At 45.0% G+C, this 27,942-nt stretch overlaps 1 protein-coding gene across 1 annotated transcript in view; it reads right to left on the reverse strand.

Annotated features, from left to right (window-relative positions):
* The window catches only part of ATP1A3 (ATPase Na+/K+ transporting subunit alpha 3), a 35,457-nt gene extending 9,262 nt beyond the window's left edge, over positions 1-26,195 (reverse strand). Inside the window, exons 1-16 of the mRNA XM_083880700.1 lie at positions 26,150-26,195; positions 19,293-19,415; positions 18,217-18,276; positions 17,097-17,300; positions 16,093-16,206; positions 15,264-15,398; positions 13,486-13,603; positions 11,490-11,758; positions 9,556-9,754; positions 8,386-8,495; positions 6,750-6,884; positions 5,549-5,741; positions 4,245-4,420; positions 3,073-3,209; positions 2,221-2,371; positions 251-419 (exon numbers count right to left, since the gene is read on the reverse strand). Coding sequence (XP_083736826.1) covers positions 251-419; positions 2,221-2,371; positions 3,073-3,209; positions 4,245-4,420; positions 5,549-5,741; positions 6,750-6,884; positions 8,386-8,495; positions 9,556-9,754; positions 11,490-11,758; positions 13,486-13,603; positions 15,264-15,398; positions 16,093-16,206; positions 17,097-17,300; positions 18,217-18,276; positions 19,293-19,415; positions 26,150-26,155 — 2,299 coding nt within the window. The 5' untranslated portion in view covers positions 26,156-26,195. The remainder of the gene's footprint in view (positions 1-250; positions 420-2,220; positions 2,372-3,072; positions 3,210-4,244; positions 4,421-5,548; positions 5,742-6,749; positions 6,885-8,385; positions 8,496-9,555; positions 9,755-11,489; positions 11,759-13,485; positions 13,604-15,263; positions 15,399-16,092; positions 16,207-17,096; positions 17,301-18,216; positions 18,277-19,292; positions 19,416-26,149) is intronic.
* Between the last annotated feature and the right edge of the window lie 1,747 nt (positions 26,196-27,942).

Below are 27,942 nucleotides of genomic sequence, written 5' to 3' on the forward strand. Positions count from 1 at the left end.
TGACTCCAAAGATGACCCCAAATCTCCCCCAGGACCCCAAAAATTACTCCAAAGCCCCCCCAGGAGTGGTCAGTGACCCCAACCCCCCCCAGGAGTGGTCAGTGACCCCCCAGCAGTGGTCATCACCCCAAGGATGACCCCAAACCCCCCCAGCAGTGGTCAGTGACCCCCCAGCAGTGGTCAGTGACCCCAGGATGACCCCAAACCCTCCCAGGACTGGTCATCACCCCAGGGATGACCCCGGCCGGACCTTCCTCGACGCCGGTGACGATGGAGGCGAAGTTGTCGTCCAGCAGGATCATGTCGGCCGCTTGTTTGGAGACGTCGGAGCCGGCGATGCCCATGGCCACCCCGATGTCCGCCTTCTTCAGGGCAGGTGAGTCATTGACACCGTCACCCGTCACCGCCACGATGGCGCCCTGGGGACACGAGGACATTGAGGGGACAATGGGGACAGTGGGGACATTGGGGACATTGGGGACATTGGGGACACCCCAATATCCGCCTTCTTCAGGGCAGGGGAATCGTTAACGCCGTCACCAGTTACGGCCACGATGGCGCCCTGGGGACAGCAAGGGGACAGTGGGGTCAATGGGGACATTGGGGACACTGGTGACATTGGGGACATTGGGGACATGGGGACATTGGGGACATGGGGACATTGGGGATATTGGGGACATGGGGACATTGGGGACATGGGGACATTGGGGACATTGGGGACACTGGGGACACTGGGGCCACCCCAATGTCCGCCTTCTTCAGGGCCGGAGAGTCATTGACACCGTCACCCGTCACCGCCACGATGGCGCCCTGGGGACACGGGGACAGCGGGGACATTGGAGACACTGGTGACATTGGGGACATTGGGGACATGGGGACATTGGGGACATTGGGGTCAATGGGGACATTGGGAGGACATTGAGGGGACATTGGGGACATTGGGGTCATTGGGGTCATTGGGGACATTGGGGACATGGGGACATTGGGGACATGGGGACATTGGGGTCATTGGGGACATTGAGGGGACATTGGGGACATTGGAGACATTGGGGACATTGGGGACATTGAGGGGACATTGGGGACATTGGGGACATTGAGGGGACATTGGGGACATTGGGGACATGGGGACATTGGGGACATTGGGGACATGGGGACATGGGGACATTGGGGACATTGGGGACATGGGGACATTGGGGACATTGGGGACATTGGGGGGACATTGGGGACATTGGGGACATGGGGACATTGGGGACATTGGGGACATTGGGGACATTGGGGACATGGGGACATTGGGGACATTGGGGACATTGGGGACATTGGGGACATGGGGACATTGGGGACATTGGGGACATTGGGGACATTGGGGACACTGGGGATATTGGGGTCATTTGGGTCCTTAAAATCATTGGGGACATTGGAGGAAATTGGAATATTTGGGATATTTGGGGTCATTGGGGTCACTGGAGAGATTTGGGATATTTGGGTCATTTGGGTCACTGGGGACATTGGGGACACTGGGGACATCATTGGAGAGATTTGGGATATTGGGGATATTGGGGTCATTGAGGTCATTGGGGTCATTGGAGGAATTTTTGGGATATTTGGGACATTTGGGTCATTGAGGACACTGGAGGGATTTGGGATATTTAGAATATTTAGAATATTTGGGATATTTGGAATATTTGGGTCAATGAGGTCATTGGGGTCGTTGAGGTCATTTGGGTCCTTAAAGTCATTGGGGTCATTGGAGGGAATTGGGATATTTGGGATATTTGGGATATTTTGGACACTTTCAGTGTCCCCAGGTCCATTTTTAGTGTCCCCAGGACCATTTTCGGTGTCCCCAGGTCCATTTTCAGTGTCCCCAGGCCCATTTTTGGGTCCCCAGGTCCATTTTAGTGTCCCCAGAACCATTTTTGGTGTCTCAGGACCATTTTCAGTGTCCCCAGGACCATTTTCAGGCCTCCAGGACCATTTTTAGGCCCCCAGGCCCGTTTTTTGGCCCCCCTGGCCCATTTTTTGGCCCCCCAGGACCATTTTCACTGTCTCCAGGCCCGTTTTTGGGCCCCCCAGGCCCATTTTCAGGCCCCCCAGGACCATTTTCAGGCCCCCCAGGCCCATTTTTAGCCCCCCAGGCCCATTTTTAGCCCCCCAGGACCATTTTTTGCCCCCCCAGGCCCATTTTTTAGGCCCCCAGGCCCGTTTCTGGGCGCCCCCGACCTGTCTCTGGCAGCCCTCGACGATGATGAGTTTCTGCTGGGGCGACGTGCGGGCGAAGACGATCTCGGTGTGGTTCTGCAGGATCTCGTCGATCTGCTCCGAGCTCATGTCCTTCAGGTCCGTCCCGTGGATCACGCACGCCTTGGCGTCCCTGGGGGGCCAAAACGGGTCAGGGACCCCCAAAAATGGCTCAGAAACACCAAAAAACCAACCCTGAAACCCAAAAACATCGGGATTGTACCCAAAAAATTGCTCATAAACCCCAAAAATGGCACAGAAACCCCCAAAATTGGGATTGTACCCAAAAATGGGTCCAAAACCCCAAAAAACATCAGGATTGTATCTAAAAAATGGCTCCAAAACCCAAAAAATGGCTCCAAAAACCCAAAAGTGTCTCACCTGTGTCTCACCTGGTTACCCCTGGCTCACCTGGGGTTCACCTGGGGTTCCCCTGACTCACCTGGGGTTCACCTGGCTGACTCCTGGAGCTCACCTGGGGTTCCCCTGACTCACCTGGGGTTCACCTGGCTGACTCCTGGAGCTCACCTGGGGCTCCCCTGACTCACCTGGGGTTCACCTGGCTGACAGGTATGTTCAGACTGGCTGACCCATGTCACACCTGGCTCACAGGTGTGTTCGGTCTGACTCACCTGGGGTTCCCCTGACTCACCTGGGGCTCACCTGGCTGACAGGAATGTTCAGTCTGGCTCACAGGTGTGTTCAGGCTCACCTGGGGCTCACCTGGCTCACAGGTATGTTCAGTCTGACTCACCTGGGGTTCACCTGGCTCACCTGGGGTTCACCTGGCTGACAGGAATGTTCAGTCTGGCTCACAGGTGTGTTCAGGCTCACCTGGGGTTCACCTGGCTGACAGGAATGTTCAGCCGGGCCGCGATGTCCTCCACGGTCTCGTTGCCCTCGGAGATGATCCCGACGCCTTTGGCGATGGCCTTGGCCGTGATGGGGTGGTCACCGGTCACCATGATCACCTGGGGGGTCACCTGGGGGTCACCTGGGGGGTCTGGGGCCATTGGGGTCACTGGGGTCACCCTGATCACCTGGGCACACCTGGGCACACCTGGGCACACCTGGGGTCATTGGGGTCATTGGGGTCATTTGGGTCACTGGCCTTGGCCGTGATGGGGTGGTCACCGGTCACCATGATCACCTGTGGGGTCACCTGGGGGTCACCTGAGGGGTCTGGGGGTCACCTGAGCTCACCTGGGCACACCTGGGCACACCTGGGGTCATTGGGGTCATTGGGGTCATTGGGGAGGGTCTCAGGGGGATGTGGGAGAAATTTTGGGGGATTTTGGGAGATTTGGGGGAATTTGGGGGAATTTGGGCACCAAAAATCTGAGAAAAATTCGGGAAAAATCTGAAAAAAATTGGAGAAAAATCGGAGAAAAATCCAAAAATAAATCCAAGAAAAGTCTGAAAAGAACCCAAGAAAAATCAGGGAAAAATCTGAAAAAAAAGTGAAAAAAATCCAAAAGAAATCTGAAAGAAATCCAAAAAATCTGAAAGAAATCCAAAAAAATCCGACAAAAATCCAATTTAAAAAATTAAAAATAAAAAAAAACCTGAAAAAGATCCAAAAACAAGTTTAAAAACTCTGAAAAAACGTCTGGAAAAAATCTGAAAAAAACCTGAAAAAAATTCCAAAAATATCAGAAAAAAAATCAGGAAAATATCCAAAAAAATTCCTAAAAATCCCCCCAAAAAACTCGAAAAAATTAAAAAATAAAAAAAAAGTTTAAAAATCCGAAATAAATGCAGGAAAAATCTGAAAAAAAATCCTTTAAAAATCCGAAAAAAAATCCAAAAAAATTCTGAAAAAAAAGTGAAAAAAAATCCGAAAAAAAAAAAAATATTTTAAAATTAAAAAAAAAATTTAAAAAAAAATTTCCAAAAAATTCCAAAAATAATTCAAAAAAATTCAAAAAAATCCAGAAAAAAAATCAGTAAATTTTGGGACAGTTTTGGGGGGACTTGGGGTATTTTTTTGGGGTTCCCAGGGTTACCTTGATGCCGGCACTTCGGCACTTCCCCACGGCGTCGGGCACGGCCGCCCTGGGGGGGTCGATCATGGACATGAGCCCCACAAAGCAAAGGTTGTCGGTGGCGAAATTCACGTCGTCGCAGTCGAAGGCGAAGCCCTTGGGGTATTGCTCCTCGGGCAGGTAAAAGTGGCAGAAACCTGCGGGAAAATGACCCAAAATCAGCTCAAAATTAGCTCAAAATTAGCCCAAAATTATCTCAAAAATATCCCAAAATTATCTCAAAAATATCCAAAAATTATCTTGAAAATTGTCCCAAAATCACCCCAAAATTACCCCAAAAACTACATTAAAAACACCCCAAAATTATCTCAAAATTATCCCAAAATTATCACAAAAATTGTCCCAAAATCACCCCAAAATTACCCCAAAAATTACGATAAAAACACCCAAAATTATCCCAAAATTCGCCCCAAAAATCACCACAAAAATTACCCCAAAATTATCCCAAAAATTATCCCCAAAAATTACCTAAAAATTATCCCAAAAATTACCCCAAAATTATCCCAAAAATTACCTAAAAATTATCCCAAAATTATCCCAAAAATCAGCAAAAAATTACCCATAAAATTACCCCAAAATTAGCCCTAAAAATTTTTCCAAAATTACCCCCAAATCCCTTTTAAATTCCCTAAAAAATCCCTTTAAAAATCCCTTTAAAAATCCCTGAAAAATCCCTGAAAAAAATCCCTAAAAAATCCCTCAAATTCCCTAAAAAATCCATGAAAAATCCCCGAAAAAATTCCTCAAAAATCCCTTAAAAATCCCTGAAAAAAATCCCTAAAAAATCCCTTAAATTCCCTAAAAAGCCCCGAAAAAGTTCCTGAAAAATCCCCGAAGAAATTCCTAAAAAATCCCCCAAAAAATCCTCTTAAAATACCTTGAAAAATCACCGAGAAAACCAACTAAAAAAAACCCTCCAAAACTTCCCGGAACAAACCACAAAAAACTTCGAAAAGGGCTCAAAAAATCCCTTAAAATATCCCTAAAAAAATCCTAAAAAAATTCCTAAAAAATCCCAACAAATCCCCTAAAAAAACGCTTTAAAAATCCCTAAAAATATCACTTTTAAACCCTTTAAAAATCTATTTGAAATACCCTAAAAAACCGCTAAATATACCTCAAAAAATCAGAGAAATATCAGAAAAAAAACCCTTAAAATTCAGAAAAAAATCTAAAAAAATCCGAAAAAAATCCTAAAAAAATCCAAAAAAAATCCGAAAAAAATCCTAAAAATTCCCCAATTGCCCCAAACCCCCCAAACTGACCCAGAACCCTCTCTCCGAGCCCCCCGAGCTCCAGATACGCGTTCTGAAAAGCCTCTTTCATCTCCTCATCCAGCGGCTGCTCCTTCCCCTGCAGGAGGATGGTGGAGCAGCGGTCCAGGATCCGCTCGGGGGCGCCCTTCATCACCAGCAGGTACCGGTTGTCGTTCGGGTCCTCGGTCTCGTGGATGGACAGCTGCGGTGAAAAACAACCATTTGGGGCAATTTCAGATTTTTGGGAATTTTTTTGGATTTTTTTCGGGGAATTTTTTGGGGATTTTTTAGGGATTTTTTGGGGGGGATCCGCCAGGGGGCGCCCTTCACTAGCAGCAGTTGTTGGGGTCCTCGGTCTCGTGGATGGACTGATGGGATTTGGGGTAAAAAACAGGGATTTTTGGACATTTGGGGTGTCAGGGGATTTTTGGGGATTTTTTGGGAATTTTTGGGATTTTTTAGGAATTTTTTGCGGGATCCGCCAGGGGGCGCCCTTCACCAGCAGCAGTCGTTGGGGTCCTCGGGCTCGTGGATGGACAGATGGGATTTGGGGTAAAAAACGGGGATTTTGGGACATTTGGGGGGTTTTGGGATGTCAGGGGATTTTTGGGAATTTTCCGGGATTTTTTGGGAATTTTTTGAGATTATTTTGGAAATTTTTTTTTATTTTTTGGAAATTTTTAGGGATTTTTTTTTATTTTGGGGGGATTTTTCGGGGATTTTTCAGGGATTTTTTTGGGATTTTGAGGGGAATTTTGGGGGATTTTTTGGGGAATATTTTTGAGGGATTTTTTTGGGGATTTTTTGTTTGATTTTTGGGGTATTTTGGGGTATTTTCTTAGGGATTTTTTAGGGATTTTTGGAAGGATTTTGGGGGGGGATTTTTTTGTAGATTTTGGGGGGGGTTGTATTATTTTTTGCAGGGATTTTTTTGGGATTTTTTTTTTATTTTTAGGGGGAATTTTTTCGATTTTTTTTTTTTTAATTTTGGGGGGATTTTTTTGATTTTTTTATTTTTTTAGTTTGGGGATTTTTGGGGGGGATTTTTTTCAAATTTTTTTTTTTTTTATTTTGGGGGGATTTTTTGGGGATTTTATTTTTGGAATTTTTTTTGGAATTTTTTTTTATTTTTGGAGGATTTTTTGGGGGATTTTTTGTGGGAATTTTTCGGCTTTTTTCGGGTTGTTTTGGGGTATTTTTTGGGGTTTACCTGATACTTGTTGGTGGAGTTGAAGGGGATCTCGGCCACTTTCTTGTTCCTCTCCCTCATGACCTTGACGGAGCCCGAGGAGAGTTCGATGCATTTCAGCAGCGCCGACTCCGACGCGTCCCCGGCCACGTCCCGCTGCCAAAACCGGCCCAAAAATTCAGATTTTAAACCCAAAATATCGCCCAGAATCACCAAAATCCGACCTGGCCGTGTCCCCCCACGAGAACCAACCTAAAAATCAAAAAATACTCGCAAAAAATGCCAAAAAAATCCCCCAAAAAATTCCCCCAAAAATCAAAAAGACCCTCAAAAAACTCCCAAAAAATGGTCAAAAAATCCCCAAAAAGTCCTTTAAAAATTCTCAAAAAATCCCAAAGAATCCCCCAAAAATATAAAAAAAAAAAAAACAGGAAAAAAAAAGCCAAAAAAATCCTCAAAAAAATCCCCCCAAAATCCCCCAAAAATCCACAAAAAAATCCCCCCCAAAATCCCCAAAAAATCCACAAAAAATCCCCCCCAAAAAAATCTCCCCAAAATTCCCCAAAACCCCCCCCAAAAAAATCCTAAAAAATTATTAAAAAATCCTCAAAAAGTCCACAAAAATTCCACCAAAAAAAAAAAAAAAATCCCCAAAAAATCTTCCAAGAAAACAAACAAAATTCCCCCCAAAATCCACCAAAAAAAAAGAAAAAATCACAAAAAAAATAATTTAAAAAATCGAAATAAATCCCCAAAAAAAAATCCTTAAAAAATCCTAAAAAATTTTTAAAAAATTTCCCCAGAATTTCCAAAGTTTCCAAAAATTTCCCCAAAATCCCAAAAACTCCCCAAATTTCCCCAAAATCTCCCCCTGACCTTGAGGATGGGCACGTTCTCCTGCCCCCCCTTGAACACGGCGCGGTTGCAGAGCCCCGCGATGTGACTGGGGGCAAAAAACACCCCAAAAATCCCCAAAAAATCCCCCAAAAACCCCTAAAATACTCACAAAAAATTCACCAAAAATCCCCAAAAAAATCCTTAAAAATTTACAAAAAATTCATTAAAAAATCCCAAAAAAAATCCCCCAAAAAATGCCCCCAAAAAATCCCCAAAAACTCCCCCCAAAAATCCCAAAAATCCACAAAAAATCCTCAAAAAATCCCCCAATAATCCCATAAAAATCCCATTAAAAATCCCAAAAAAAACTCGCAAAAAATCCAAAATATTCACAAAAAAATCCCCCCAAAAAATCCCCAAAAATTCCACAAAAAATTCACAAAAAAATCCCCAAAAAATCCTAAAAAAAACCCACAAAAATTCGCAAAAAAAATCACCAAAAAAAAATTCCCAAAAAATTCCCCCAAAAAATCCACAAAAAATTCCAAAAAAATCCAAAAAAAAATCCCCAAAAAATCCACAAAAAATCCCCAAAAAATCCTAAAAAAATCCCCAAAAAATCCCCAAAAAATCACAAAAAATTCGCAAAAAATCCCAAGAAAATCCCCAAAAAATCCCCAAAAAATCCAAAAAAAAACCACAAAAAAAATCGCAAAAAATCACCAAAAAAATTCCAAAAAATTCGCAAAAAATTCCAAAAAATCCCAAAAAATTCCCAAAAAATCCCAATACACCCCCAAACCCCCCAAACCCCCCTGACCTTGAGGATGGGCACGTTCTCCTGGCCCCCCTTGAACACGGCGCGGTTGCAGAGCCCCGCGATGTGACTCAGGGCCACCCACGTCGGGGAGCTCTTGTCAAACGCCGTCCCTGGGGGGAAAGGGACAGTTCAGACCAGTTCAGACCAGTTTGGACCAGTTCGGACCAGTATGGACCAGTATAAACTGGTATAAACCAGTATAAACCAGTATAAACCAGTGTAGATGAATATAAACCGATATAAATTGGTATAGAGCAGTATAAACCAGTATAAATCAATATAAACCAGTATAAACCAATATAAACCAGTATAAAGGGTTCAGACCAGTTTGGTTCAGTATAACCCAGTATAAACCAGTATAAACCAGTATAAATCAATATAAACCAGTATAAACCAGTACGGACCAGTATGAACCAGTATAGAGCAGTATAGACCATTATAAACCAGCATAAATCAGTATAAACCAGTATAAACCAGTATGGACCAGTATAAACCAGTATGGACCAGTATAAACCAGTATAAATTGGAATAGAGCAGTATAAACCAGTATAAACCAATATAAACCAGTATAAACCAATATAAACCAGTATAAAGGGTTCAGACCAGTTTAGACCAGTATGGACCAGTATAAATCAGTATAAACTGGTTTGGACCAGTATAAACCAGTTGGACCAGTATAAACCAGTATAGACCAGTATAAACCAGTATAAATAAATTTTAAAAAAAAAAGAATTAAAAAAAAATCCAAGAAATTTCCCAAATAATAATAGTAATAAACTAAACTAAAAAAAAAAAAAAAAAAAAAAATTTAAAAAAACCTAATAAAAATAATAAAAAAAAATCCCAATAAGGTTCCAAAAGAATTTCAAAAAAATTCCAAAAAAATCCCCCCAAAATAAAAAATAAATAAATAAATAAATAAATAACCCCCACAAAAATCCTAAAAAAAAAAAAAACACCCAAAAAAATCCGAATAAAAATTTTTAAAAAATTAAAAAAAAAAAAAAAAGAAAAAAAAAATGAAAAAAAATCGAAAAATAATCGAAAAAAAGCGAAAAAAATTGAAAAAAAAATTGAAAAAAAATAAAAAAAAAATCCATAAAAATCAAAAAAAAATCCAAAAAAATCCCCAAAAAATCCCAAAAAACCCCAAAATCCCCTCCCACCCACCGGACTGGTCCTCGGTGGTGTCGGCCTCGTGGATCTGGTTGTCGAACCACATGTGGGCCACGGTCATGCGGTTCTGGGTGAGGGTCCCGGTCTTGTCGGAGCAGATGGTGGAGGTGGAGCCGAGGGTCTCCACGGCCTCCAGGTTCTTCACCAGGCAGTTCTTGCGGGCCATGCGCTTGGCCGTGAGGGTCAGACACACCTGGGGGGACACGGAAATGGGGCTGGGGGCTCTAATGGGGATGGGGGCTTCAGTTCAGGGGGTGAGGACATGAAAATCCCAAAAAAAATCCCCCAAAAATCGAATTTTTGGAAGTTTTTAGTGGTTCCAGAAGGTCTAAATTGGGCTTGAAAGGGTCTGAAATGGGTCTGGGGTCCCAAATGAGTCTGGGGGCTTCAAGGGGGTTTGGGACATCCATACAAGGGGTGGGAGCACAAAAATCCCCCCAGAAATCCCAAAAAATCCCCAAAAATCCAGAGAAAAATGGAATTCTGGGGGATCTGAAAGACCCAAAATGAGTCTGGGGAAAGGGAAATGGGTCTGGGGTCTCAAATAGGTCTGGGGGATTTGGGTCGGGGGGTGGGAGCACAAAAATCCCCGAAAAAATTCCAAAAAATTCAGAGAAAATTGGTCTTCAGGGGTCTTAGAATGTCCCAAATGGGTCTGGGGTCCCAAATGCGTCTGGGGGTTTTGGTTTGGGGAGAGGGGATCATGAAAATCCCCTCCAAAAAAATAAAAAAAAATGGGATTTATGGGGGTTCTGGAAGGTCCAAAATGGGTTTGGAGGGTCTGAAATGGGTCTGGGGGTTCTAATGGGTCACTCCCAGTTTGTCCCAGTCACTCCCAGTCCATTCAAACCCCCAATATCTCCATCCCAGTGACTCCCAGTCCCTCCCAGTCCCTCCCAGTCCCTCCCAGTCACTCCCAGTCACTCCCAGTCACTCCCAGTCCATTCCAATACCCAACATTTCCATCCCAGTGGCTCCCAGTGGCTCCCAGTTTGCGGCACTCACGGTGACGGTGGCCAGCAGCCCCTCGGGCACGTTGGCCACGATGATGCCGATGAGGAAGATGACGGCCCAGTCCAGGCCAGTGCCCTCCCAGTGCCTCCCAGTCCAGCCCAGTCCATTCAAATCTCCAATATCTCCATCCCACTCACTCCCAATTCAATCCCAGTGACTCCCAGTCCAGCCCAGTCCATTCAAATCTCCAATATCTCCATCCCACTCACTCCCAGTTGGCTCCTGGTCTATCCCAGTCCATCCCAGTGGCTCCCAGTCCATCCCAATTCAATCCCAGTAACTCCCAGTCATTCCCAGTCTGTCCCAGTCCATCCCAGTCACTCCCAGTCCATTCCAATACCCAACATTCCCATCCCAGTCCATCCCAGTCCATCCCAGTCACTCCCAGTCCATCCCAGTCTATTCAAATTCCCAATATCTCCATCCCAGTGGTTCCCAATCTCTCCCAGTTGACTCCTAGTGACTCCCAGTCCCTCCCAGTCCATTCCAGTCACTCCCAGTCCATTCAAATCTCCAATATCTCTGTCCCAGTGAGTCCCAGTCCATCCCAGTCACTCCCAGTCACTCCCAGTCCATTCAAATCTCCATTATTTTCATCCCAGTGAGTCCCAGTCACTCCGAATTCAATCCCAGTCCACCCCAGTCACTCCCAGTCCATCCCAGTCCATTTAAATCCCCAATATCTCCATCCCAGTCACTCCCAGTTGGCTCCTGGTCCATCCCAGTCAGTCCCAGTCACTTCCAGTCCCGTCCCAGTCCAACCCAATTCAATCCCAGTCCATCCCAGTCCATTCAAATCTCCAATATCTCCATACGAATCACTCCCAATTCAATCCCAGTGACTCCCAGTGACTCCCAGTCCATTCCAATCCCCAGTATCTCCATCCCAGTGGCTCCCAGTTTGCGGCACTCACGGTGACGGTGGCCAGCAGCCCCTCGGGCACGTTGGCCACGATGATGCCGATGAGGAAGATGACGGCCTCCAGCCAGGTGTAGCCCAGGATGAGGGAGAGGATGAAGAAGGAGATGCCCAGGAAGACGGCGACGCCGGTGATCAGCTGGATGAAGTGCTCGATCTCCACCGCGATCGGCGTCTTGCCCACCTCCAGCCCCGAGGCCAGCGTGGCGATGCGGCCCATCACCGTGCGGTCGCCCGTGGCGATCACCACGCCCCGGGCCGTGCCTGGAATTGGGGTGGAATAGAGAAAAAACGGGAAAAAACGGTGAAAAAATGGCAAAAAACGGTGAAAAACGGGGAAAATTTGGTGAGAAATGACCCAAAGAGTGACCCCCATCACCGTGCGGTCGCCCGTGGCGATCACCACGCCCCGGGCCGTGCCTGCGGAGAAAACGGGAAAAATGGAAAAAAACCCGGTGAAAAACGGTGAAAAAATGGTGAAAAATCAGTGAAAAAATGGGAAAAATTGGTGGAAAAAATGGGGGAAATTTGGTGAGAAATGGCTCAAAGTGACCCAAAGAGTGACCCCCATCACCGTGCGGTCGCCCGTGGCGACCACCACGCCCCGGGCCGTGCCTGGGGAGAAAACGGGAAAAATGGAAAAAAACCCAGTGGAAATCGGTGAAAAAATGGTGAAAAACGGTGAAAAAACAGGAAAAAAACGGACAAAAAGAGAGAGAATTTGGGGAGAAATGACCCAAAAGTGACCCAAAAGTGACCCAAAAGTGACCCAAAAGTGACCCATCATCACACCTTGAGCAGTCCCTGAAAACGGGAAAAAACGAGGAAAAAAACAAGAGAAAATGGCGATAAAACCATGAAAATCGGTGAAAAAACAGTAAAAAACTATGAAAAAAAATGGGGAAAATTAGGTGAGAAATGACCCAAAAGTGACCCATGACCGTGTGGTCACCATGTCCCAAACAGTGCCTGGAATTGGGGTGAAATAGAGAAAAAATGGGAAAAAACGGTGGAAAAAATGGTCAAAATCAGTGAAAAAAATTGAGAAAAACTGTGAAAAAATGGGGAAAATTTAATGAGAATTGGGGAATATTTGGTGAGAAATGACCCAAAAGTGACCCAAAGATTGACCCATCACCATGCCATGGGCAGTGCCTGGAAATGGAGTAAAAGAGAGAAAAAACGGGAAAAAATGGTGAAAAAATGGTGAAAATCGGTGAAAAAATGGGGAAAATCCCGTGAGAAATGACCCAAAAGTGACCCAAAAAAATTCACATTTTAGGGACAAAAATTGACATTTTTGGGACCAAATTTTTTTGGATCCCTCCCCAAATTTTGGGGGCTCACCCTTGACGCATTTTGGGGCCAAAAATTCACATTTTGGGGAGAAAAAAAAAATTCGCATTTTAGTGACAAAAAAAAAATCACATTTTGGGCCAAAAAAATTCACATTTTAGTGACAAAAAAAATCACATTTTAATGACAAAAAAAATCACATTTTAGTGACAAAAGAAATCACATTTCAGTGTCAAAAATTCACATTTTAATGACAAAAAAAAAATCACATTTCGGTGCCAAAAATCGACATTTTTGGTACCAAATTTTTTCGGATCCCTCCCCAAATTTTTTGGGACCCCTCCCCAAATTTTGGGGGCTCATCCTCAAGACAGTTTGGGGCCAAAAATTCACATTTTGGGGAGAAAAAAAAAAATCACATTTTGGTGCCAAAAAATTCACATTTTAGTGACCAAAAAAAATCACATTTCAAGGACTTAAAAAATCGACATTTTGGGTCTAAAAATTCACATTTTAATGACAAAAAAAAATCACATTTTAGCGTCAAAAATTCACATTTTAATGACAAAAAAATCACATTTCGGTGCCAAAAATCGACATTTTTGGTACCAAATTTTTTCGGAATCTTCCCCAATTTTTTTGGGACCCCTCCCCAATTTTTGGGGACCCCTCCCCGAATATTTTCGGGGCCTCACCCTCGACGCAGTTGGTGGAGAAGAAGGTGATGTTCCGCGTCTCCAGGGGGTTGTCGTGGGTGCAGTCGGGGGAGCGAGTTTGGGGCTCCGACTCCCCGGTCAGGGATGAGTTGTCCACCTGGGCAGGGAAAATTCCACAGTTTGGGGTGAATTCCGGGGATTTTGGGAAAATTCTGGGGATTTTGAGTGAAATTTTGGGGATTTTTGGGGAATTTTTGAGGATTTTTGGGCGAATTTTGGAGTGAAATTCTGTCAATTTTGGAATTAAATTTGGAGGGTCTTGGGGTGAAATTCTGGGGATTTAGGAAAAAAAAAATATCCCGGGAATTTTGGGGTGAATTCTGCCAATTTTGGGAAAATTCTGGGGATTTTGGGGTGAATTTTGGCAATTTCGGGACAAAAATCGGGGTTTTGGGGTGAAATTTGGGGGAGCGAGTTTGGGGCTCCGACTCCCCGGTCAGGGACGAGTTGTCCACCTGGGAAGGGAAAATTCCACAGGTTTGGGGTGAATTCCGGGGATTTTGGGAAAATTCTGGGGATTTTGAGTGAAATTTTGGGGATTTTTGGGGAATTTTTGGGGATTTTCGGGTGAATTTTGGCAATTTTGGGGATAAAAATCCAGGAATTTTTGGGATGAAATTCTGGAGGGTTTTTTTGGGAAAATTCTGGTGGTTTTGGGGAAAATTTGGGAGATTTTTGGGAAAATTCTGGGAGATTTTGGGAAAATTCTGGGGATTTTGAGTGAAATTTTGGGGATTTTTGGGGAATTTTTGGGGAATTTTTGGGGATTTTTGAGTGAATTTTGGTGGTTTTCGGGGGAAATTTGGAGATTTGGGGCTCGGATTCCCCGGTCAGGAACGAGTTGTCGACCTGGGCAGGGAAAATTCCACATTTTTGGGGTGAATTCCGGGGATTTTGGGAAAATTCTGTGAATTTTGAGTGAAATTTTGTGGATTTTTTGGCAAATTTAAGGGGTTTTGGGGCAAAAATCCAAGAATTTTTAGAGGAAATTCTGGTGGGTTTTGGGATGAAATTCTGGGGATTTGGGAAAAGAAATCCCGGGAATTTTGGGGTGAATTCTGGAGGTTTTGGGAAAATTCTGGGGATTTTGAGGGAAATTTTGGGGATTTAGGAAAAAAAAAAAATGGGGAATTTTTGGGATGAATTCTCGGATATTTTGAGACAAATTCCTGAGATTTTTGGGGTGATTTTTTTCCTGGTGTTTTTGGGGCAAATTCTCATCTATTTTTGGGGTGAATTCCAGGATATTTGGGGCAAAATCCTGGATTTTTTGGGGGATTTTTCCTGGTATTTTTGGGGTGATTTCCCGGATATTTTTGGGGCAAACTTCTGGATATTTTTGGGATAAATTCACGGATCTTTATGGGGTAAGTTCCTGGAATTTTTGGGTCAAATTCCCGGGATTTTTGGGTTGAATTCTCAGATATTTTTGGGACAAATTCCAGGATTTTTGGTTCAAATTCCAGGATATTTTTGGGGATTTTTCCCGGATATTTTTGGGACAAATTCCAGGATTTTTTGGGGTGATTTAATGGGATTTTTGGGTCAAATTCCCAGGATTTTGGGAGGATTTTTCCCAGGAAATTTGTGCTGATTTTCCAGGATATTTTCGGGACAAATTCCCGGCTATTTTTGTGATACATTCCAGGATTTTTGGGGGATTATTCCCAGGATTTTTTTTCATTTTTCCCGGATATTTTGGTCCAAATTCCCGTCTATTTTCGTGTGAAATCCCCATTATTTTTTCCCCCACCCACCTTGCAGCCGTGCGCGGAGATGATCCTGAGGTCGGCCGGGACTCGGTCGCCGCCCTTGACCTCGACCAGGTCCCCGACCACGACCTCCTCGGCGTTCACCTGCATCTTCTCCCCCTCGCGGATCACCAGCGCTTGCTGCACGCGGGGGAAAATGGGAATTAAATCGGGATTAAATCGGGAATTAATCGGGATTAAATCGGGAATTGGCCAGGGAAAATCGGGAATTAAATTCGGAATTATTCAGGGAAATTTGGGAATTAAATCAGGAATTTTGGGGGTTATTCAGGGAATTTTGGGAATTAAATCGGGAATTTAATTGGGGATTAATCAGGGAATTAATCGGGATTAAATCAGGAATTGGCCAGGGAAAAATCGGGAATTATTACAGGAATTTTGGGGATTATTCCGGGAATTATTCAGGGAATTAAATCGAGAATTGTCATCCCCCCAAAATTCACCAAAATCCCCCCCAAATTTCCCCAAAATTCCCCAAATTTCACCCTCAAATCCCCCAGATTTCCCAAAATCACCCAAAATCCCCAAATCCCCCAAAAATCTCCCCTAAAATTCTCCAAAATTCCCCCAAAATCCCCCAAAATCCCCCAAATTTCCCCTAAAATCCCTTAAAATCCCTTTAATTTCCCCAAATCCCCCGAAATTCCCCAAAATCCAAAAAAATCCCCCAAATTCTCCCCTAAAATCCCCAAATTTCATCCTCAAATCCCCCCAAAATCCCCCGAAATATCCCAAAAATCCCCCAATTTTCTCCCAAATCCCCCCAAAATCCCCAAATTTCCCCCAAATTTCCCCGAATTCGGGGATTTCCGACCTGCGGGACCATGTTTTTGAAGGACTCCATGATCTTGGAGCTTTTGGCCTCCTGGTAGTAGGAGAAGCAGCCGGTGATGATGACCACGGCCGCCAGGACGATGCCCAGGTACAGCTGGAAATGGCATTAAAATGGGAAATAATTAGAAAAAATATAGTTAAAAATACTGAAAAAGTCTTTAAAAAATTTCTGTAAAAATCTCTTAAAAAAATCCCCCAAAAAATCTGTAAAAATCCCCAAAAAAATCCCCCAAATGCCCAGGTACAGCTGGGAAAATCAGGGGAAAAGGGGAAATAATTTAAAATAAATAGTGAAAAATACCGGAAAAGGCTTTAAGAAAAAATCCCCCTAAAAATCGGAAAAAATTTGGAAAAAAAATCTGGAAAAAATTAAATTAAAAAAAAAAAATCCAAATAAAATAATTTAAAAATCCATTTAAAAATCCCTAAAAAACCAAAAAAAAAAAAAAAAAAAAAATCCTCAAAAAAAGTCCACAAAAAAACCTAAAAAAGTTCCCCCAAAAATACCTAAAAATCCCTGAAAAATCCCTGAAAAGTGCCCCAAAAATACCTAAAAAATCCCCCCAAAATACCTGAAAAAGTTTTAAAAATCATTAAAAAATCCAAAAAAATTCTGAAAAAATAATAAAAAAAAAAATCCGAAAAAAAACGTAAAAAAAATTTGAAAAAATCTGAAAAAATCCCCCCCCCAAAAATCTCAAAAATCCTTTAAAAATCCCAAAAAAATCCTGAAAAAGTCCTGAAAAAAATCCCAAAAAATCCTCAAAAAAATCCCAAATAAATCTGAAAAAACCCCCCAAAAATCCCCAAAAAACTCTGAAAAAATCCCAAAAAAACCAAAAAAAATCCCCAAAAAATCGGATAAAGTTCTGAATAAAATCTGAAAAAAATCCCAAAAAAATAATTTTAAAAAAGATTTAAAAATCCCAAAAAATAATAATAAAAAATCCCCAAAAATTGGATTTTTTTTTAATTTTTACTCACATTATCATTGGACGGCTCATCCTCGGTCCCGGCCTGGATCCCGTAGGCCAGGAAACACAGGATGGCCCCGATCCAGAGCAGGATGGAGAAGCCCCCGAAGAGCTGCCGGCAGAACTTCACCCACTCGGGGGTCGTGGGGGGAGGGGTCAGAGCGTTGGGGCCGTCCCGGGCCAGGATCTCCTGGGCCTTGCTGTGGGTCAGACCCTGCACGGGGGAGGCGAGAAAAGGGGTCAGGGGGTCCCGAAATCCCAAATGTTCCCAGAAATCCCAAAATTCCCAGGAGCTGTCCCGAAAAAACGGTGAAAAATGAGCGAAAAATGACCCAAAACCACCCAAAAATGGCCCAAAACCACCCAAAATATTCCTGAATTAACAAATTCCCAATTTTATACGGAATTAACCCAAAAAAAACCGGCGAAAAAACGGTGAAAAATGACCCAAAAAATGACCCAAAAAATGAGATAAAACCACCCGAAAAATGGTCGCAAATATTCCCCAAAATGTTCCCGAATTCCCAAAATTTATACGGAATTAACCCAAAAAAATGGTGTGAAAATGGTGAAAAATGAGCCAAAAATGAGCCAAAAATGACCCAAAATCACCCAAAAAATGTTTTTAAAATAGTCCCAAACATTCCCCAAATATTCCCTAAAAAAGGGGTCCCAAAATCCCAAATATTCCCAGAAATCCCGAATTTATTTGGAGTTTTATACAGAAGAAATGGTGAAAAATGACCTAAAAATGACCCAAAACCACCCAAAAATGACCCAAAATTCACCAAAAAATTCCCCAAAAATCACCCCAAAAATCCAAAACAATCACCCAAAAATCACCCCAAAAAAATCGTGAAATAAAAGCCCCAAAAATCACCCAAAAAACCCCCCAAAATCACCCAAAAAACCCCCAAAAAATCACTAAATAAAACTCCCAAAATTCACCAATAAAATTTTAAAAAAATCACGAAATAAAAGCCAAAAAAAATCACAAAAAAATCACCAAAAAAAGCCCCAAAAATCCCAAAAGTCCCAAAATATTCCAAAAAATCCCGAAATGTCCCAAAATGTCCCGAAATGTCCCGAAATGCCCCAAAAAGTCCCGAAATTTCCCCCAAAGAACTGACCTGCACACAGTCGGTGTTGTATTTCCTGCAAACCTCCTCGATGGACATTTTGTGTTCTGTCTGTGGGAGCCCAAAATTGGGGAAAATTCACCCAAAATTCCCCAAAATCCCCCAAAATCCCCCCTAAATCAACCAAAAATTCCCCCAAAAATATAGGAAATAGCCCCAAAATTCTGGGGACCCAAAATCTGGGGAAATCACCCCAAAATTGGTGAAAATCGACACGAAATTCTGGAAAATTTCCCCAAATCTTCTCGTTTCACCCCAAAAATTCCCCAAAAATCTCCCCCAAACCTCCCAAAATCCCATTTTTAACCCCAAATCCCCCCAAAATCCCTTTTTTTAACCCATAAACCTCCCCAAATTCCCCCAAAATCCCATTTTTTACCTCAAAATCCCTTTTTTTCCCCAAAAATCCCTTTTTTTTTTCCCCCAACCCTCCCAAAATCCCATTTTCCCCCCCCAAACCCCTTTGTTTTTACCCCCAAGCCCCCAAAAAATCCCATTTTTTTACCCCAATCCCCCCAAATTTCCCCCCAAATCTCATTTTTTAACCCAAAATCCCCCCAAAATCTCATTTTTTCTTCCCATAATCCCCCCAAAAATCCCATTTTTTATCCAAACTCCCCCAAAATCCCATTTTTTCCCCCCAAAATTCCAATTTTTCCCCCCCAAAATCCCAAATCCCCCCCTGTGACTCACCATGGCCACCTCCTTCTTGAGGTCCTCCCCAATCCCCCCCAAAATCCCATTTTTCCCTCCAAATCCCCAAAATCCCCAGAAAAATCCCATTTTTTTTTACCCTGTAATTTCCCCAAAACCCCATTTTTTTACCCCAAACCTCCCAATATTCCCCCCAAATCCCCCCAAAATCCCATTTTTTTACCCCAAATCCCCCCAAAATTCCATTTTTTCCCCCCAAAATCCCATTTTCCCCCCAAAAATCCCATTTTTTCCCCCCAAAATCCCATAATTTCCCCCCAAATCCCCCCAAAATCCCATTTTTTACCCATAAACGTCCCCAAAGCCTCCCAAAATCCCATTTTTTCCCCCCAAATCCCCCCCCTGTGACTCACCATGGCCACCTCCTTCTTGAGGTCGTCGAGGTCGCGGGTTTTGCTCTTGCCCTTCTTTGGGGAGTCCTTGTCGCCCCCCTTGTCCTGCGTGGTGGCCACGCGGTAACTGTCGGAGCCGCCGAACTGGGGGGGGCCGTTACTGGGGGTCCCCAGACCCCCCCGGGACCCCCCAGGGACCCCAGACCCGGCCCAGGGCGGCTCCGCAGGCACCACAGAGAGAACCCCAAAATATCCCAAAAATACCCCAAAAAATGGCAGAGAAATACACGAAAAAATGGCGCTGAAATACCCCAAAATCACCCCCAAATAGTTCAGAAATTCCCCCAAAAATGGCAAATAAATACCCCCAAATCCCCCCAGAAATGGCAGAGAAATTGTCCCAAAAATGGCACCAAAATACCCCCAAAATGGCCCAGAAATTCCCCCCAGAAATGGCACAGAAATGTCCCAAAATTGTCCCAAAATCCCATCGAAAATGGCAGAGAAATGTCCCAGAAATTGCCCCAAAAAATGTCATAGAAATACACCAAAATACTCCCCAAAAATAAGACAGAAATTCACCAAAAATGGCCCAGAAATCCACCAAAATCCCCCCAAAAATGGCACCAAAATACCCCAAAAATGCCATTGAAATAGACCAAAATTCTCCTCAAAAATGGCACAGAAATGTCCCCAAAATTATGACAGAAATATCCCCGAAATTGTCCCAGAAATGGCGCAGAAATACCCCAGAAATCGCCCCAAAAATACCATAGAAATACATCAAAATTCCCCCCCAAAATGGCACCGAAATATCCCCCAAAATTGCCCCAAAAAATGTGATTTAAATACACAAAAAACTGCCCCAAAAATGGCACAGAAATGTCCCAAAATCACCCAAAAAAAAAGGCAGAGAAATAGACCCAAATACCTCCAAAAATGACATTGAAATCGCCCCAAAAATGGTTTAGAATTACCAAAAAAAAAAGTCATAGAAATACACCAAAAATATCCCCAAAATATCCCCAAAAATGGCACAGAAATATCCCAGAAATGGCAAAAAAGAAATGTCCCCAAAATCCCCCCAAAATTAAATAGAAATAGACCAAAATAGCCCCTAAAAGTGGCACCAAAATATCCCAAAACTGGCACAGAAATATCCCTAAAAATGCCATTGAAATACACCAAAATCCCCCCAAAATTAAATAGAAATAGACCAAAATTTGCCCCAAAAATGACACAGAAATATCCCAAAAATCCCCCCCAAAACTGACATTGAAATCCACCAAAATTCGCCCCAAAAATGACACAGAAATACCCCAAATCACCCCAAAATTGGACAGAAACATCCCTGAAACTTCCCAAAAAATGCCGCAAAAATGTCCCACAAATTCACCCCAAATTCCCCCAAAAATCCCCCCCAAGACCCCCCAAATTTCCCCCAAAAAAATCCCCAAATTCCACCCCCAAACCCCCAAATTCTCCCCAAAAATCCCCAAATTTCCCCAATTTTTCCCTTTTTTTCCTTCTCAGGGACCCCAAATTTCCCCAAATTCTCCCCAAAACCCCAAAATTCTCCCAAATTCCCCCAAATCTCCCAAATTTTTCCCTCTCAGGGACCAAATTCTCCCCAATTTTCCCCCAGGACCCCCCAAATTTCCAAAAAAATCCCCCAAATTTCCCCAAAAATCCCAAATTTCCCCAAAATTTCCCCCCAAAATCCCCCCAAATTTCCCCCTAAATCCCCCAAATTTCCACCAAATTCTCCCCAAATTCCTCCAAATTAATTTTCCATTTTTTTTCCCCCAAATCCCCAAAATTTGCTCCAAAAAATCCCCAAAAATCAAAAAAAATTCGCCCCAATTTTTCCCCCTTTTTTTATTTTTTTCCTCCTTCCCCTCCCCCCTCCCCCCCCGCCCCTCCCCCCGCCCCTCCCCCCCTCCATCTGCTCGGGTTAATCCTTTGGGGTGGGGGAGGGGAAATCCCGCGGGGGGGGGGAGGGGAAATCCGGGGGGGGAGGGGCAGGAAACAAAACCCCCAATTTTTGGGATTTTTTTGGGGTTTTTCCCAATTTTTAATTATTTTTATTTTGATTTTTTTGGTGATTTTTTAAGGGAAAATTCCCTTATTATTATTAATAATAATAATAGTTTAAATAATATTTTTATTTTATTTTATTTTTTCCCCTTTTTTTTGGTGATTTTTAAAAGAGAAAATTCCCTTATTATTATTAATAATAATATTAGTTTAAATAATATTTTTATTTTATTTTTTCCCTTTTTTTTTTTTTTGGTGATTTTTTTTTTTTTAGAGAAATTTAAAAAATATTTTTATTTTAATTTTTTTGGTGATTTTCTGGAGTTCCTGATATTTTATTTTATTTTATTTTATTTTATTTTATTTTATTTTATTTTATTTTATTTTTGGGGGTCCCATTTTTGGGAGGTGAATTTTCCCCCTTTTTTTGGGAAAAAAATTCCTGATTTTTATGGGAATTTTCTCTATTTTTAATGGGATTTTTCTCTGGTTTTTAATGGGAATTTTCAGTTTTATTAATGGGAATTTTCTCCATTTTTTAATGGGAATTTTCTCCATTTTTAAAATGGGAATTTTTCTCTAATTTTAATGGAAATTTTCCCCTTTTTTTGGGTGGGATTTTTCTCTAATTTTTATTGGGAATTTTCTCTACTTTTAATGAGAATTTTCACCATTTTTAAAATGGGAATTTTCTCTATTTTTAATGGGAATTTTTCCCCATTTTTTGGGACATTTTTTCCATTTTGGGAAGGAGAATTTTTCCATTTTTTGAGGAGAATTTTCCCATTTTTGAGTGGAAATTTTCTCTATTTTTAATGGGAATTTTCCCCTTTTTCTGGGAAGAATTTTTCCATTTTTGGGGAGAATTTTCCCATTTCTTGGGGGTTTTTTTTGGGGGGTGGGGACAGGACATGGGGGACACCGGGATCTGGGGACATCCCTGGGATTTGGGGACACCAGGACAAGGACAGGGAGGACATTGGGATTTGGGGACATTTGGGATTTGGTGACAAGGGGACACTGAGGGGACACTGAGGGCCAGGCCAGGCCGCTGGCACAGGGGACAGGGACACGTCTGGGGACATTTGGGATTTGGGGACATGGGGATGTGACAAAGGGACACTGATGGCCAGGCCAGGCCGCTGGCACAGGGGACAAGGACACGTCTGGGGACATTTGGGATTTGCACCTCCAGAGACTCGGGGACAGCGGGATTTACACCGGGTGGGGACAGGGGACATTGGGGACAGGGACGGGGACAGGGGACAGTGACAGGGGGACATTGGGGACAGGGACAGGGGGACAGGGACAGGGGGACAGGGGACAGGGACAGGGGGACATAGGGGACAGGGACAGGGGGACAGGGACAGGGATGGGGATGGGGACATCGGGGTGGGGACAGGGACAGGGGGACATTGGGGACAGTGACAATGACAGTGACAGGGGACAGTGACAGGGACAGGGTTTTTCCTGTGGCGGGGACAGGGATGGGGACAAAAACGGGACAGGGATGGGGACAGGGACAGTGACAGGGGGACAGGGACAGGGACAGGGATGGGGATTTTTCCTATGGTGGGGACAGGAATGGGGACAGAAATGGGACAGGGGTGGGGACACGGGGACATCAGTGGCCTCAGGGCCTGGCAGAGCCGCTGGCGCAGGGACAAGGACACGGGGACAGTGGATTTGGGGACAGGGACAGGGATTTTTCCTGAATTGGTGACAGCGACACAGGGACAGGGACAGGGACAGGGACAGGGACAGGGATTTTTCCTGCAGTGGACACAGGATGGGGACATGGGGACATCAGGGTGGGGACACAGAGCCTGAGGCCTGGCAGTGCCACTGGCGCAGGGACAAGGACACGGGGACAGGGAACAGCAACAGGGACAATGAAGGGACAATGACAAGGATTTTTCCTACGGTGGGGACAGGGATGGGGACAAAAATGGGACAGGGGTGGGGACACGGGGACACGGGGACACAGGGACCAGGACAAGGATTTTCACAGGGATGGGGACACGGGGACAGCAGGAGCCGCAGGGCCTGGCAGCGCCACCGGTGCAGGGACAAGGACACGGGGACAGGGACAGAAACAGGGACAGGGATGGGGATGGGGACAAGGACACGGGGACAGTGACACGGGGATTTTTACTGGGATGGCGACAGAGGGGAGGGGACAGCGACAGTGACAGTGACAGTGACAGGGACAGGGACAGGGACAGGGACAGGGACAGGGGACAGGGACAGGGACAGTGACAGTGACAGGGACAGGGACAGTGACAGTGACAGGGACAGGGACAGGGACAGGGACAGCGACAGTGACAGTGACAGGGACAGGGACAGGGACAGGGACAGTGACAGTGACAGGGACAGGGACAGGGACAGGGATTTTTCCTACAGTGGGGACAGGGATGGGGACAAAAATGGGACAGGGATGGGGACATGGGGACATCAGTGGCCTCAGGGCCTGGCAGCGCCACTGGCGCAGGGACAAGGACACGGGGACAGGGGACAGAAACAGGGACAGGGACAGGGACAATGACAGGGATTTTTCCTGAGGTGGGGACAGGGATGGGGACACCGCGGTGGGGACACGGCCACCGGTGTCCCCGTGTCCCTCAGGGCCTGGCAGAGCCGCTGGAGCAGGGACAAGGACACGGGGACAGGGATTCTTACAGGGTGGGGACATGGGGACAGCAGGATTAGCACCGGGGTGGGGACAGCGACAGGGACAGGGGAAGGGGACAGGGATGGGGACAGGGACAGGGACAGGGACAGGGACAGTGACAGTGACAGGGACAGGGACAGGGACAGGGACAGGGACAGGGATGGGACAGGGATGGGACAGGGACAGGGACAGGGACAGGGACAGTGACAGTGACAGGGACAGGGACAGGGACAGGGACAGGGGACAGGGATGGGACAGGGATGGGACAGGGACAGGGACAGGGACAGGGACAGGGGACAGGGATGGGGACAGGGACAGGGACAGGGGACAGGGATTTTTTCCTGGGATGGTGACAGGGACATGGGGACACGGGGACAGGCGGGATTTGGGGGTTTGGGGATTTGGGGACACCAGGACAAGGATTTGGGGACACGGGGACATCACTGGGGACTGGTGGCCGCTCAGGGGACACGCGGGGGACACGCGTGACACATCCAGGGACACACGTGACACACTTGGGGACACACAGGGGACACGCGTGACATTCGTGACAACCCTGGGGACACTCAGGGGACACTCATGACACACTCAGGGACACTCGTGACAACCCTGGGGACACGCGTGACACTCTGGGGACACTCGTGACATGCGTGACACACTCAGGGGACACTCTGGGGACACTCGTGACACGCCAGGGGACACTCGTGACACTGGTGACACGCTCAGGGGACGCTCAGGGGACACCGGTGACAGCCCCGGGTGACGCAGGAGCCGCGTCACGTCCCCAGTGGGGGAGGGGACACCTGGCAGTGTCCCCTGGGTGTCCCCTGAGCGTGTCACGGGCGTGTCCCTTTGCACACCCGGCCCTGGGCGTGTCCCCCGCCACACCTGCTGTCCCCTCAGTGTCACCTGGGTGTCCCTTGCACACCCTGGTTGTCCCCTGGGTGTCCCTTGCACACCTTGCACGCCTTGCACACCCCTCAGTGTCCCCTGTCACACCTGTCACACCTGTCACACCTGTCACACCCACCCCGGGCTCCTTCCAGAACCTTCCACGCCCCTGCGGCAGCGCCTTGCACACCCACAGAGCCCCTTGCACACTCATCCTGCCCCTTGCACACCCATCCCCATCCCTTGCACGCCCCCAGATCATTTTGCACGCTCATTTTGCCCCTTTCACGCCCCTGCAGGACCCCCCAGCCCCTCCTTGCACGCTCATCCCGTCCCTTGCACGCCCCTGCTGCGGCCGCTGCGGCATTTTGCACACTCATCCCTCCCATCCCCTTGCACGCCCCTGCGGCACCGCGGCGGCCCCTTGCACGCCCATCCCGGCCCCTTGCACACTCATCCCAGCCCCTTGCACACCCATCCCGGCCCCTTGCACGCTCGTCCTGACCTTTTCTCAGCCCCTCTGAGCCTTTGCACGCTCATTTATCCCCTTTGCACGCCCACCCCGGGCTCTTACACACTCCCCCAGCCCTTTGCACGCTCCCCCAGACCCATTTCCAGCCCCCTTTGCACATTTATCCCCTTTGCACGCTCATTTATCCTCTTTGCACGCCCATTTAATCCTTTTACACACTCATTTTTCTCCTTTGCACGCCCCCAGACCCATTTGGACACCCCCAGACCCATTTAGACACCCCCAGACCCCCTTTTACACGCCCCAGACCCTTTTACACACCCCCCAGACCCTTTTTCCAGCCCCCCGACCCAATTTGCACACTCATCCATCCCCTTTACCCACCCCCAGCCCCATTTACACGCCCCCAGACCCCCTTTACCCACCCCCAGACCCCTTTTACACACTCATCCATCCCCTTTACACGCTCACCCTGACCCCCCCACCCCTTTTAAATGCCCCCAGACCCTTTTTCCAGCCCCCCAACCCATTTACACACAACAGACCCATTTTCCACACTCATCATCACCCCCAGACCCATTTTCACACCCCCAGACCCATTTTCACACCCCCAGACCCATTTTTCCCACCCCCAGACCCCCTTTACACACTCATTCATCCTCTTTACACACTCATCATCACCCCCAGACCCATTTTTCACACCCCCAGACCCCCTTTTCCAGCCCCCAGACCCCCTTTACACACTCATCCATCCCATTTTCCACCCCCAGCCCCCCATTTCCCGCCCCCTCCCCGGTCCCCACGTACCCCCATGGCTGCGGCGGGGGGGGGTCTCTGTCTCTGTGTCCCGGGGGGTTTTTGGGGGGTTTTTGGGGGGGTTTGGGGGGTCTTTGGGGGGTTTGGGGGTCCCGAGCCCTCGGAGGCTGCGGCGGGTCTGGCCCGGGGGGCGCGGGGGGCTCGGGCTCAGATGGGGATGGAGGGGGGGGCGCGGGGGGGGATGGACCAATCACGGCCCGAGTTCAGGGGAGCCCCCCCGCCCAGGCCACGCCCACAAAGGGGAGGCCACGCCCATTGGATGGAGGGGGGGGCGCGGGGGGGGAATGGACCAATCAGGGCCCGAGTTGAGGGGGGCCCCCCCCGCACAGGCCACGCCCACAGAGGGGAGGCCACGCCCCCTTTACTGCGGATTGCGGCGGTGGGGGAGGGGAGAGGGGGGACAGGGAAATAAAATATAAAATATAAAATAAAATAAAATAAAATAATAAAATATAAAATAAAATAAAATAAAATAAAATAAAATAAAACAGAAAATATAATCACCAATGCAATACAATACAATAAAATATAAAATATAAAATATAAAAAATAATAACAAAAAAATATAATAAAATAGAAGAGAATAAAATAGAATAGAATAAAATAAAATAGAAAATAAAATAGAAAATAAAATAAAATAGAAAATAAAATTAAATAAGATATAAAATAGAATAAAGTATAAAATAAAATAAAATATAAAAATAAAATAAATATAAAATAAAATAGAATAAAAAAATAAAATAGAATATAGAATAAAATATAAAATATATAAAATAAAATAAAATAAAATAAAATAAAATAAAATTATTTGGGTTGTTTTTTTAAATAGATTTATTGGGGGGTTTTTGTGGGGGGGTGGTCTGGAATAAAATAAAAATAAAATAAAACTGAAATAAAAATCAATTAAAAATAAAATAAATTAAGGAAACAAAAAAAATGAAATAAATAAATAAAGAAGGAAAAATATATAAAAAAAAATTCGGGGGGGGGGGATTCCCCCAGAATGAAATGGGGATAAAGATAAAAATAAAACAAAAAAATTTAAAAATAAAATAAAAATTAAAAACGAAAATTAAAAGTAAATAAAATGTAATAATAAATAAAATAAAATAAATATAAATAAATAAAAAATTCGGGGGGGGGGGGGGGACGGTTTGGAAAATTCTGGGGGTTTCCAGAAGGAAAGAAAAATAAAAACAGAAATAAGAAAAATAATAATCGAAATAGGAATAAAATAAGAGTTAAATTAAAATAAAATTTAAAAAAATGTATAAAATAAAGTAAATAAAATAAAATAAAATAAAATAAAATAAAATAAAAATAAAATTTAAAAAATAAAATAAAAATGGAATAAAATAATAAAACCGATGGGTTTGGAAAATCCAATAAAATAAAATCAACCAAAATAAAATAAAATAAAATAAAATAAAATAAAAATAAACTAAAATTGGGGGTCCCCCCCTCAGCCCCTCCCCCCTCATTAATTAACCCTTTCCTTTAATTAACCCCCCCCGCCCCTCCCCCACCCCTGCCCGGCCCCGCCGCAATCCCGCCCCTCCCCCACCCCAGAAACCCCCAATCAGGGCCCGGAATAATCAATTAATTAATCAATCGCCTCCCTAATTAATTAATTATTATCGCTAATTAATCAATCTTTAAAAATCCCCGAAAAAAAAAAAAAAACAACCGCAATGCGGCCCCTCCCCCACCCCCCCAAAAAACGGCCACGCCCCTTTTCCTGATCAATCAATCGATGAATTGATCAATAATTAACAACCGCCTTT

The sequence above is a fragment of the Zosterops lateralis genome, assembly GCF_965231275.1.
Source record: "Zosterops lateralis genome assembly, chromosome: 31".
Taxonomy (NCBI): domain Eukaryota; kingdom Metazoa; phylum Chordata; class Aves; order Passeriformes; family Zosteropidae; genus Zosterops; species Zosterops lateralis.